General features: G+C 51.9%; 2 protein-coding genes across 2 annotated transcripts; both read right to left on the bottom strand.

Moving 5' to 3' along the window:
* Positions 1–2,986: 2,986 nt before the first annotated feature.
* On the bottom strand, positions 2,987–4,263 carry SCP_1503030 (hypothetical protein; the record flags this gene model as incomplete). The annotated part of the gene is made up of 2 exons (XM_027764407.1): positions 2,987–3,367; positions 3,442–4,263. The coding sequence occupies 2 exons, from the start codon at positions 4,261–4,263 to the stop codon at positions 2,987–2,989; spliced, it is 1,203 nt and encodes a 400-aa protein (XP_027620208.1).
* Positions 4,264–5,999: 1,736 nt separating this feature from the next.
* Positions 6,000–7,049, bottom strand: SCP_1503020 (hypothetical protein; the record flags this gene model as incomplete). The annotated part of the gene is made up of 2 exons (XM_027764406.1): positions 6,000–6,723; positions 6,790–7,049. The coding sequence occupies 2 exons, from the start codon at positions 7,047–7,049 to the stop codon at positions 6,000–6,002; spliced, it is 984 nt and encodes a 327-aa protein (XP_027620207.1).
* Between the last annotated feature and the right edge of the window lie 5,101 nt (positions 7,050–12,150).

Here is a 12,150-nt window from a genome sequence, read left to right as displayed (position 1 = left end):
TCCTCGAATGATATGATGGAACTGATTTTGCCGAGAGTAAGCTTCCGCAGACCTGTCGGCAGGCTGCGTATGACCTGCAATGAGCTAGGCGATATCCAGTGGAGGTTCGCTTCGGCCAGCGATGGCAGTCTTGACAGAGCTGTGCAGATTCGTGGAGTACAGATGGAATTACCAAGTGTGGCTAGGGACCAAAGAGAGAGCATTCTGAGATTGTACGCTTGTTCCAGCACGTCCGCCAGCTTCATAGAAGTATATTCATTCAGAGAACTCCGGGGTCCATAGTGATCAAATGTAGATTCCGTGATGCAAAGCTCCCGGAGACGGTGCAGACGACCTGGAATGTCATCTAGGACATAGCGGCAATAGATGAGAAATGTTACGGCGGACTGGATAGTCACCACCGTAAGTGCACGGTATTTGGCAATCGTGTGGACGCCATGCGCTGTACAAGACAAGTTGATTGCATCCTCGGTTGAAAGGAAAGACACGATGGCACATAGAACGTCATGATTGAGAGAGAGCAAGCTGGTAGCTGAGGACATGACTAACAGACAATGTCAGTGCATGAGGTCACATCAGACAAGAAGATTGAGGCCACACATGAATGTCCTAGTTAGAAAGTGTCGTTGGAATGGGTGTATAGATACGTTGCCTGGTGTTCTACTAACTGCTGCTCAACGCCAGCGGCACTGGGAGCGATTAACGCAACTTCAATACCATGCATTGTGAGCGAAAAGAAAAACTGAACCTGCCGGGAGGACACAAAACTTCACTGGAATGCTATGAAATTACTGGCTGGAAGAGCTGAAGACACCGCGGTTGGCGAACGGTAACCTGCGGTACCCTCAAGGCTCAGAAGAGAACGTGAATGTGCAGCACGTGATCAGCACGCGTCGCGTGAGTACGAGGCGTTCTCGCAGTGACATGGTATGTACTCTTGAACATAGATATCACATCCGGTGCGCACGCCGCCTGCTTCCTCTTTCTTGTCCTCTGTCCCAGGCCCTCCCACTGCTTCTATCCTGCAAGCCAGGCGCGAAGTATGCGGTCCCACCGCCCCGCATCCGACGACCGGTGGTAACGGGCGAGACTTTGGGCGCGGTCCAGCCGTTTCTCTCCAGCGCTGGCTCACGTCCACGGCACTAGACACTAGACGTTAAGACGGTGAAAAAAACTGCACCTGATGATGTCCGACGGCGCGGTTCTCATTCGGGTCTCGCGCTGGACTTGCGCAAAGCCGTGCGGCGTGCAGACCCGCGACTGTCACCGTCGAGCGAGCACGGTTTCGCCACCCGATGGAGCACATGCGTCACCCATCACTTTGGGCGCGCAGCGAGCATGTGCGCTGGAGGGCCGTTCGAGAGAGAGCGTGACGGCGAGATTATATGCGGGAGATGGGGTGTCGACGACGTTTGTCGGTTGAGCGTATAATTCGCGACATTGATATTGATCTCACGGAAAGATGCCGTTTCGCGAGTACACCCATCACCTACGCACCGACTAGCAAGCGAGGAAGAGATATAACGGTGCAAGACAGAACCTCGGGAAGCGCTCACAGAATGACGAGGGCGATCTCCACAAACTTGAACACATGATCCAAGAGGTAATCTGCTGAGGGTGCGAGAGGTGGTCCATTCCGAACGTGCGTCCAAGGAAGGTGGGCCCAGGCTCGAAATCTTGCTTTTAAGGCCCGTAATTGAATATCGAAGTAATCCAAACCAGACTCTTTTGACTGCGAAACCGCCCAAGTATGTCCAATGGGAGAGGCCCATACAATGGTGTGTACGACGTTTGGCAATCGAGCGTATAGCTCACGACATCAATATTGGTCTCACGGAAAGATACTGTGCCGCCAGTACAACAATCACTTACGCACTGACAAATAGGCGAGGAAGAGATGAAACGGTGCAAGACAGAACCTCGGGAAGCGCTCACAGAATGACGAGTGCAATTTCCATGAACTTGAAGAGGTAATCTGCTGAGATTGCGAGAGTGGTCCATTCCGAACCCGCGACCAAGGAAAGTGGTCCACTTCCAAGGCCCTTCGAATTTAATATCGAAACAATCCGAGCCACAAACTCTTTGACTGCGAAACCGCCGAAGTGTGTCCAACGGGAGAGGCCCATACAACGGCGTGTAAGATAGCCAGTGAATCGGCAGAAGTGATAACACACTAGAGACAACCGGAGAACCCTCAGCATGAACGAATCTACGAAGAAAGTACATCTGAGAAACGCACAGCTGCCTGATATGAGTGTCCCCAATGTTTGCAGAGGAAACTAGAAAGGAAGGACTGACCGCCACCTATTGCGTCGAGTGCGATCCTGATCAGAACCCTTTCTGCCTGTCACCTGGATTCCTCCGTATCTGATCTGTATCCCGTCTTCGACATACCTCCGCTGCAGTTAAACGTGACCAGCCGGTGGCAAGGGCAGCGAAAGTCGAGGGGCAGGAGAAGTAGCGATCACCCTGAGGAACAGGCTTCGGGTAGGACCATTCGCACGCGTTCGTCTGCTTCGAGCTTTCTCAGTCATTGGTCTCTCGTCCACTGAAAAGAGGTAGTCGTTGGCTAACGAGTGCGATAAGAAATAAAGTATGGCACGCAGCATTTGCTCCGCTTGCGATGAACTTCAGAATAGCAGAGAACTCACCCGCTCCGAGAGTATGCGAGGGGGTATCGAATTTACGCCGTTTGCCTTCATCTTGCATTTCTGCGTAAATCCTTGGAAGCACAAAGATTTGCCCAGTCATTCATTGTGCATTACATCAGGGGGAAGGTTATCGGCTCCGATGCTAAGCACAGTAAACGAGACAACTCCCAACTCGAGTTCAAAGGGTAGATGAGACTCTGAAATTGGCGAAGACATCAAAATACCGCTCGTGCTAGTGAACCGGACCCGAGAGTCTACGACAGACGATGCGAGCCGCCGTTAACAAGAAGGGGACTCTAGCGAAAACATACGAGCATGAACGTTAGCTAGACCGATTAGGCTTCCAGACCGGGAACAGCGTCAAAATCACACCCTTCTGATTGCATGTACGACATCGCTCGTTCCCCGATCTCCCTTGGGACCTCCTCCAGTGCCCGTGAGCTGTTGCTCCCGGTGACCCGCCACCAAGAGACCTCCTTATCGTGCTCGGAATATTCACATCCGGATGACTGGTCTCTGGCGCAGAGGGAAATCAATCTCAGAGAAGGGACATTTCTCATAAGAAGCTCGGGGAATACTAGCAGATCCGAGGTCTCTGAGATAGGAATTGGAAGAGAACTGTCCTCCGACGTCGAAGTGGCGCTAGAGAGTGGATCGACGATCCACAAGCGAACGCACATAACTTCGCAAGTGGCGAGAGCCGTGGAGAGCAACGTCTGAGTGGAACGTGCAAAGTATTGTCTGCATGAGCACATCCCAGCATATAGCCAGATTGCTGGAGGAGACTTACAATATATCCAACCCATCTCATCTTGCAGAAAATGTCTTTGATCGTTAAATCCAGTGTTTTGAGTCTCCTGAGACCTACGGCGACCTCCGCCCAGAAATTAAACCCGGCATCCACAGTAGCCTCTCCACACACAGACATGGAAAGCACGACAGGGTACATTGAGCATATCATCCTTAGTGCGAGTTTGCGCGAATTGCAATCCCAGATTGGATCACGATCCCAATGTAGTTGGTGTACGGGATAATTAACATGACAGTCCTTGAAGAAGATGTAGCCGCCGCGAATAGATTCCAAGCGCGACCAGAGCGATGTGCGCCCGTCGACCACTGTCACATGAGGGCGATCGAAGGGTATTGGACAAACTGCCGCCCACATTTCTAGATGTCGAACGTTGGGAAAGGTCCACATGAAAAGAGGGATCGGGATGATATCTGAGAACCGAGTTCGTGTCACTGAGAGAGACTTTACTCTGCCTAATTGGATTAACCGCCCGTGTTTGCCAGACAACGCGGGCTCACAGTCCATATCCAAGAGTTTCACGGCTTCGAGAGACTGAAGCGGTGCAAGCGACATGAGAGCTTCCTCGAATGATATGATGGGACTGATTTTGCCGAGAGTAAGCTTCCGCAGACCTGTCGGCAAGCTACGTATGACCTGCAATGAGCTGGGCGATATCCAGTGGAGGTTCGCTTCTGTCAGCGATGGCAGTCTCGACAGAGCTGCGCAAATTCGTGGAGTACAGATGGGATCGGCAAGTGTGGCTAAGGACCAAAGAGAGAGCATTCTGAGATCGTATGCTTGTTCCAGCACGTCCGCCAGCATAGAAGTATATTCCTTCAGAGAACTCCAGGATCCATAGTAATCAAATGTAGATTCCGTGATGCAAAGCTCCCGGAGACGGTGCAGACGATCTGGTATGTCATCTAGGACATAGCGGCAATAGATGAGAAATGTTACGGAGGACTGGATAGTCACCACCGTAAGTGCATGGTGTTTGGCAATCGTGTGGATGCCATGAGCTGTACAAGACAAGTTGATTGCATCCTTGGTTGAAAGGAAAGACACGATGGCACATAGAACGTCATGATTGAGAGAGAGCAAGCTGGTAGCTGAGGACATGACTAACAGACAATGTCAGTGCATGAGGTCACATCAGACAAGAAGGTTGAGGCCACACATGAATGTCCTAGTTAGAAAGTGTTGTTGGAATGGGTGTATAGATAACGTGGCCTAGTGTTCTACTGCTGCTGCTCAACGCCAGCGGCACCGGGAGTGATTAATGGAACTTCAATATCGTGCATTGCGAGCGAAAAGAAAAGAACTTACCGGGAGGACACACACTTCGCTGGAATGCTTTCACGTTACTGGCTGGAAGAGCTGAAGACACCGCGGTTGGCGAATGGTAACCTGCGGTACCCTCAAGGCTCAGAAGAGAACGTGAATGTGCAGCACGTGATCAGCACGCGTCGCGTGAGTACGAGTTTCAGTATCGCAGTGACATAGTATGTATTCTTGAACATAGATATTACATCCGGTGCGCATGCCGCCTGCTTCCTCTTTCTCGTCCTAGGTACCAGGGCCCTATCCTGTAAGGCATGCGGGCAGTATGCGGTCCCACCGCCTCCTTCGGCGACCGACACACGATCAGACCCGGCGCGGGCTCCGGCGCAGGCTCCGGCGCGCGTGGCATTTGCCTGCTGTGGCGGTGCAGTGCGGGTCACTCACAATAGTGGTCTGAGCCCCCTTGATGTGGGCGGACTGGACGCACTACTCGGTATGTACCAGCCAAGAATCTCACTTGTGGAAGGAGAGTATTACGTGCACAGGCTCGCTCACTGGTTACGCAGGGGGGGACGTTTGTTCGCAGAACGCTTTCGGGAGGTGCATGACGTGGCGACTCCCTCGATATCAGGCGCGGCATGTATAGCCAGGGCGCGTGCTATACTTGCCTACTAAAACGACAATTCAAACCTGATCTCCGAACCAACTATCATCGCGCTAAACACGCCTGGCAGGGCGCAGCGGGCGAGCATCACACAGAAAGTCTGCAACGCCATCAACGCAGGTAGCCGCTCAGAACGCTCCGGGAACGTAAACCGGACCAGGGGCGGGATGTGCATCGGCGCCGCCATCAGCGGAAAGGCAAGATCTAGAGGGGCCTCCGAGTTGGCAGTATCTCCTTCTGTGTTACCTGTGCCGAAGTGCACTCGAACTCACTCGACCACTGTTGAACCGGATCCGAGATCGCCGACGACGCCGGGGGACCAAGAGCGGGCGTGCAGCCACATTTGCATTGAAATATAGTATATAGTATACGTATATTTTTGAGCATAGTCATTATTACAAACAGAGACAGCCACCGAAAATGGTGAAATTGTCGAAACGTCGAAAGAATGAACGGCACTGGTTCATCGGGGACGACAGTAACATGAATAGAAGAAAAGAAGTTGCTTAAGCCCAGCACCGCTGCGCCTCAGTCCACGAAGACGCAACGCTGTGACATTGACACATTTCACATGAGCGAAATGTGAAAAACAGAGAACAAGGTCCATACCAAGCTAATCTGTCGATGCCGTGCCGACGGGAGATGACTTGCGTAGCTGGTCCCAAGTGCCCAGGTTGAAATACCTCGGCAGCTCCTTCCAAAGTGCGTCTTGGTACTTGGCGATCATCCCCTTCACAGATTTCAAGCACCGGGAACAGATAACATCCTCGGACAATGTGTACTGCGCGATATGGCAATCCGACAAAGCGTCGTTACACTCAGACTGCAAACAGTCCACGACACTGGCCTTCAGAATCCTTGACAGCGCATGCGCTTTGCAGTCCAAAATGCACGACGACTCCATCTTCTCCCAAAGCTGAGCGGACTTGCAGAGATGCCGCGCTCGCAGCGCGTTCTTTCCGGAGAGGCAAAGCTTCTGATACTGCTGCGCAAGCGACGCTATGGTACCGTCCGCACGCACGACACCATGACAGATACTGTAAGGATCGAGCTGCGCACAGACATAAAGTGCCGCTGGTAACATCGTCAGCGTGTCGGTAGCGTAGGCCAGGTCCACCACAGCGATCGCATCGGTCCATTGAGTGGCCACAGAACATTTACCGTCCTCGCCCTTCCGCGCACCGAAATAGGCGTCGAAATCGCAGAGTTTATCCGAAAAAGCGGCTTGCAAGCGCGCCATGCCCTGCTCAAGGAGATCTGTGATTTGGTACTTGTGGGCAAGGCGCGTGAGACGCGCTACCTCCTCAAGCGACCACTCGAAGTTGCCGTCGCCGAACCTAGTAAGCGGATAGAACGAGTATGAGTCTCCGAAACCTGCTGTGTGTGGCCACCAAACGACGCACCAATTCACACCGTAGAAGCGCTGCAGCAGCATGTGGACATCATCCGCGCGATCTTGCAGAGGTACTTCGGGGCAAGTCGTCATTCCGTCTTCCGCGTCCGGCTGAGCAATCTCGAAAAGGTCCTGGAAAACCTTAGAGTGTTGCGATAAGACCGATTTGTGGACCCGGAAGCTTCTGCGTTCCGCAACAAGGATGATATTCCCATCGTTGTACCAGAGGCCGCGTTCGACTTGCAACGAACTGTCGTTGATGGTAGACATAGGGTGTAGGAGATGGAGTGGTTGTTGGCGGGGTGCACCGTGCTGGATATTCAGTGGCAGAACAGAGGGAGCAACTGGGGAGTTTATATATCTCGGTGGCGGCTCGGCAAAGCAACTCGAACAGCTGGAAACGACAGCACGTGATCCATACAATTCAACAAAGGGCCGAGCTCAGCTACGACCGAGTCCCAGAGACAAACGAAGTCGTCCTAGGAAGTTGCTGGAGAATCGGCAAAGCCAGGCGAGTGAGAGCGACCAGTGCTCAGCCACGAGCGACGGGCCAGCGGGTATTAGTATGGAGAATCGAGACGAGCGAAACAGATTCGATTGGGATCTGAAGAGGCAGAATGGACTACCTGTGCGCACACGACATGATTTCCCCTCGTTGAGAATGGGCAGCTTGACAATCATAAGCTTGGGGAGAAGTACGCGCTGGAACGAATCACTTATCGCGCATCGAAGTTGCAACAGCATTCACTGCGAGGTGCGCAGGCTATCGCTTACCACGGAAAAGGAAAAGGCCTGTTCGAATGAGTAACTTCTGTGAGCCTTTTTTCAAGCATACGTGATACCGGCAACATAGGGCTGCGTGGAAAGTCTGATGAAGAAACACGAGGACGCCAACTCACTACGTTAACATTAGACATCGCCTGTTGACTTCCAATGACTTGCGGCACTCGTCGCCCAAGGATTATACTAAGGATATAAGTATCTGCTTCGGCCGAGAGATCATGTCGAATCAACGTCATCTCATCAACGACGAACCTTAAAACGTACGCGAGTTAGTTCGCACATTTCATATAGGTTTGACAGTTCGATGTCGGGGCGCTCGCCGTGGTATACAAATGTGCTGTCCTCCAATCCGGATAAATCTCCAGGCCTTCTAGTGACAACTGCTCGGAACTGCCACCCGCGCAGAGGTCGACTCCCAAGTGGATATTCTCGACTCCAATTGGCAGTACATGTAAGAACGCCGCGGGAAGTATGGATATTGGGCCAGGGCGAGTTACCTTTAACAGCAGCGACGGCATCTGTGGGTTCCAATGCTTCGAGAAAGGTGTCCATACGGCCAGATCTTCGGTGAATACTGTCTTTGTCCGGGCAAATCCTCGGTTCCGGAGGTCATCGGCCTGGTTAACCACATCCGAAAATTCGAACGGCTCCCCGTCCATCAAGGGAAATCTTTTGAGACAGAGATTAACAAGCGCGCAATGGAGGGGTTCGGTCAATATGAGTTACTGAAAAACTCACATTTTGACACAATACAATATGTCCAGCAAACAACAAATTTTGGAGGAACAAACAGTCAGATTAATAACAGGGCAGTCGAACACCCTTTCCTGCAGTGGGGGGGCTTGATGATGTTCCGAAAGACGGCAGCATGGTGAGTCAATACTCCCCGATGCACTCGGAAGACAGTCGGGGCAGCAATATGAGGAAGCCATTTCCATCGGAGAATTGTATGTCCGGATCTTGCTGCAGCTCTACCCTAGGTATTTTCACGCTCGGGCCGTCACTCGTGTTCACGTTCAATGTCGTAATAATACCTTCGAGTTGTAAGTTAGAACTGGTTAGAAGGTGGAGAATGCAACAAATGTTAGACGTTTACTTGTATGAATCGATGGATGTCGAGTTTGAGGTAGAGGCTCGCGCTCAACAGCTGAGCGGCGCCGGCGTGCAGACTGCACTGACATCATGAGGGCCATAACCACGTGTGACTTGCAAGATGGCGCAGCGTGACGGCCTTCACGAACCGTCACGGTGCTACTCCAGTCACGCCAAGTCCGCCGAGTCAAGAGAGGCAAACCATCTTTACAGATCAACTCGCCCTCTCTCGAATGCTATGCCTGGAGCGGACATGGATACAAAATTGGATTCGCATACATGAAAACTGACGGACACCTAATGCTGTTCGCAGGAGAATCGGTAGTCACCAAGGTGCGCACTGGCCTTCCGTGGCATCTTCCATGCATCCCTGCTTTAACTAGTTGACACAGGAATCTGCAGGCTTCCGTCACTTATTTCCATACTGGCCGCAGCAATTTTGACCATCGCCTGCGCGTTCTGCATGAGGGCTTGTAGTAAAAGAGGAGCACTCTCTTTCGAGGGCTATTCGTAATTTTCCCAGAGAAAACCTATTCTTCGAGTGCTCATTCGACAGGTTGTCCATCAGCTAGTCGCAGTGGTACCTATCGCGTCCGTGCGAGGCGGAATCTACGAGACCGGTCTCGCTCCTCAAGTTGCGCACTGTACGCCCCGGATACACGCCACCTGAAAATACCTATTCAACGCTCGTCTGTCTGGAGCACCGTTACTTCGTCAAGGATTATGGTCCCCATCACTTCGTCAAGGTTTATGGTCTCCATTGCTGGCAGAATACGTGCCTTTCGCCAGACTTGGTCAAAGTTCGGGCAGGCAGCTGTCCCAAGTAGCAAGGTATGTCTCCAATAGTGTGAGAAAATGATCCTTTAAATGTGTACTGGCGGTCGGTTTCCCTGAGGTAGTTATCTACTGAAGACGAGAACGCAGTTCCACATGTCCCTTCGTCGACCCTTGTGCTTGACCGTCATGCGGCAAGTGAATCTCGTTTGGCTCTCCTTGTACCTATTGTCGGTTGTCTGCGTTTACTACTCGCCTAGTCAAAGGGTACAGACAGAGTAGTGAATCAGCATGTAACACATGTAGTCCGCTGGGACGGAAGCAATTCGCAACGCAGGACCCACCGACACCCACAGCCCATAAACGGCGAGTGGGGCCGGATCTATCTATCAGAAAACGATTGACTGCAGGTGTCATGTTACAGATGCTCGTGAATGTGGCTGTATACCTGGCTGTTGCTTCAAAGCGGCTTGAACATTCGGCTGGAGCACCCGCACGCAGCACACTGATGTGCTGTTGACCAGATGATTACTCGGTAGTCGGTGTTACACATCGCTGATACGGTCTCGAGGGACCTTCCCATGTCTATGGTGTGTTCCCACCCGCTCCCTCCAGGGCTAGATTCGACGAGTCTCAGATTCAAGATCTCCAAATCTCAAATCACAGAGGGGATAATGCCTATTGAGGTTCGTACAGAGCTTGCGCTGTATTATCCCCTTCGATACTACTGTGTCAGAGTGGCGGCGCCAGCCGTTGGCTCCCGCTCACATGGCTAACCCCTGTTTCTCATTGGCTTGATCAACTCTGTTCGCTGGGTTCTATGCATATCGTATTGTCTCGCTCTTGCCCAGATGACTCGGGGCGGTGGTCATCGACTCATCCCATCCTAGCTGCCGACGCGGCCTCGGTAGGTGCATTTCCGAAGCTAAAGTTCTCTCCCTCACTGCACTCACCTGTGACTTGAATCTCGAGAACTTTCGGGCCGAGATAAGAGGGATCGCGAATTACCAAGGAGTACTCTGTCTGATGTTACTATCCCCGCCCATGATGCTGTGACCAGTCTCCACGGCGAATGTTGGTATCTTTTTCCGAAGGCCCGCAAGATATGCGTTAACTATGGACAGTTGATCTTCAATCCGCGACTGGTGTTCACATTCGCATTCTCAACTTCTGAAACTCGTCGTTGGCAGAGATCTACTTAAGATTTCCGCTGCCCTCGGCGCTCGACCCTGCAGGCTGAGGTCAGGAGGCCAGTTTCTAGAGGACGTCAAACTCGTCGAGCAGTGCCACGCGTTAGACACTGTGTCTCGAACAATGTCTCGTACTTTTATCGGAAGTGTTTTGGTGCCGACACTTACTTCGAAATTCATGTGCCAGCTGGAATCCATTCACCCTTGGTTTGCTACATTGTGCTAACCATGTATACGCTGAACCACAGACGTAAATCTGCGCTCCGTCAGCCTATGGGTACAGACGTCACACTGCAATGCGCAGTTTCCCTTCGGGTACACTAGTCTATGCCCAGCCCAGCAACCAGGGCATCAACGCGCCCTTGAATCTAGGCTGAATTGCTTGGTGCAGCTCGCCGATACGAAAGTGCCTGAGTGCCTCGTGGAATTTTGTAGACAGTCGGGTTATTGTTGGCCCGGAAGACGCATCTGGTAGTCTCAGACGAATATTGGTATTTTGCACCACGAAGCTCAATGCCGTGCTTGGGTCGGTGTCATATTCAGATTGTGGTTCTAAGGTATCCTGGCATACTGTAGCTGTCTTCCATTGCCGGCACGACGCCAAAGCTCTGTCTGATGGAGGCAGAACCACAACTCTAACGGCGAGCTAGCGATAGGCCGTGGACGGTCGTTACTAACTTACACAACCTTCTCCCCTCCGTTGGGCCTCGCATTCCTCCTGTGTACGTGTTGCCTGCAAATAGATTTGTTCCAAGTTCGTTCGACAGAGAAGCACCCCAGAATGAATCCTTCACGACCTACTTATCATCCGAGCCTCGCACGAAGTGGCGTTTGAACGTGGCGAATCAAATTATGGCATCATCAATACAAGTCGGAGTAAGAAGAATCGCATTTTTTTCTATTCATTCTCCCAGCGTAAGCGAGCGGATTACCCCCTCCGTTCGCCGAGAAGAATAGAACTTGTCGAGTGGCACACGCAAGGACCGCTGACAATTGGCCAAGATGATCTAGAGAGGCCAAAAATGTCAAAATTTGTCCGAAATCGGCTTCGACAAGGATCCTCCTCAATTGGGTCGGTCTACGCTTCGATGCAAGACCCGTACGCAAAAAAAAGCACTAGCTAGGAATAGCGTATCAACGAATGGACGTTCATTCAGCTTCAGCTATCAGGGCTCAGCATGCGAGATTCTGCATCCGCTAAGTACTCTTTCGCCGGCAACGCTGATCATCGTCCTCTGATGGGTTCGAATCGCTCAGGCCGCTCGAAGCCTCAGAAGATAGAGACCATTAGAAAACTTACTCACCTGATGCCGTCCTTCCTCTGTTCCTTTGTTTCCTCTGATACGCCTCTATCTCTGTGTACATCTGAATGCCTGAGAACAGGTGATAATTTGGCAGTCAGCTGCTAACCTCATCCAAGCCAATACTTGTCGCGTAGTTCCCTAGTATCCCTGCTTACCTGTGCAAGTCACACGAGGATCGGTCGTCGCAAGAGGCTGGACGACGAGGCGCGCCGTATATGCATGGGTTTG

The sequence above is a fragment of the Sparassis crispa genome (genome assembly GCF_003851025.1).
Source record: "Sparassis crispa DNA, contig_000014F, whole genome shotgun sequence".
Taxonomy (NCBI): Eukaryota; Fungi; Basidiomycota; class Agaricomycetes; order Polyporales; family Sparassidaceae; genus Sparassis; species Sparassis crispa.
Note: the sequence above shows the minus strand (reverse complement) of the source record. Positions and strands in the feature narration are given on the sequence as shown.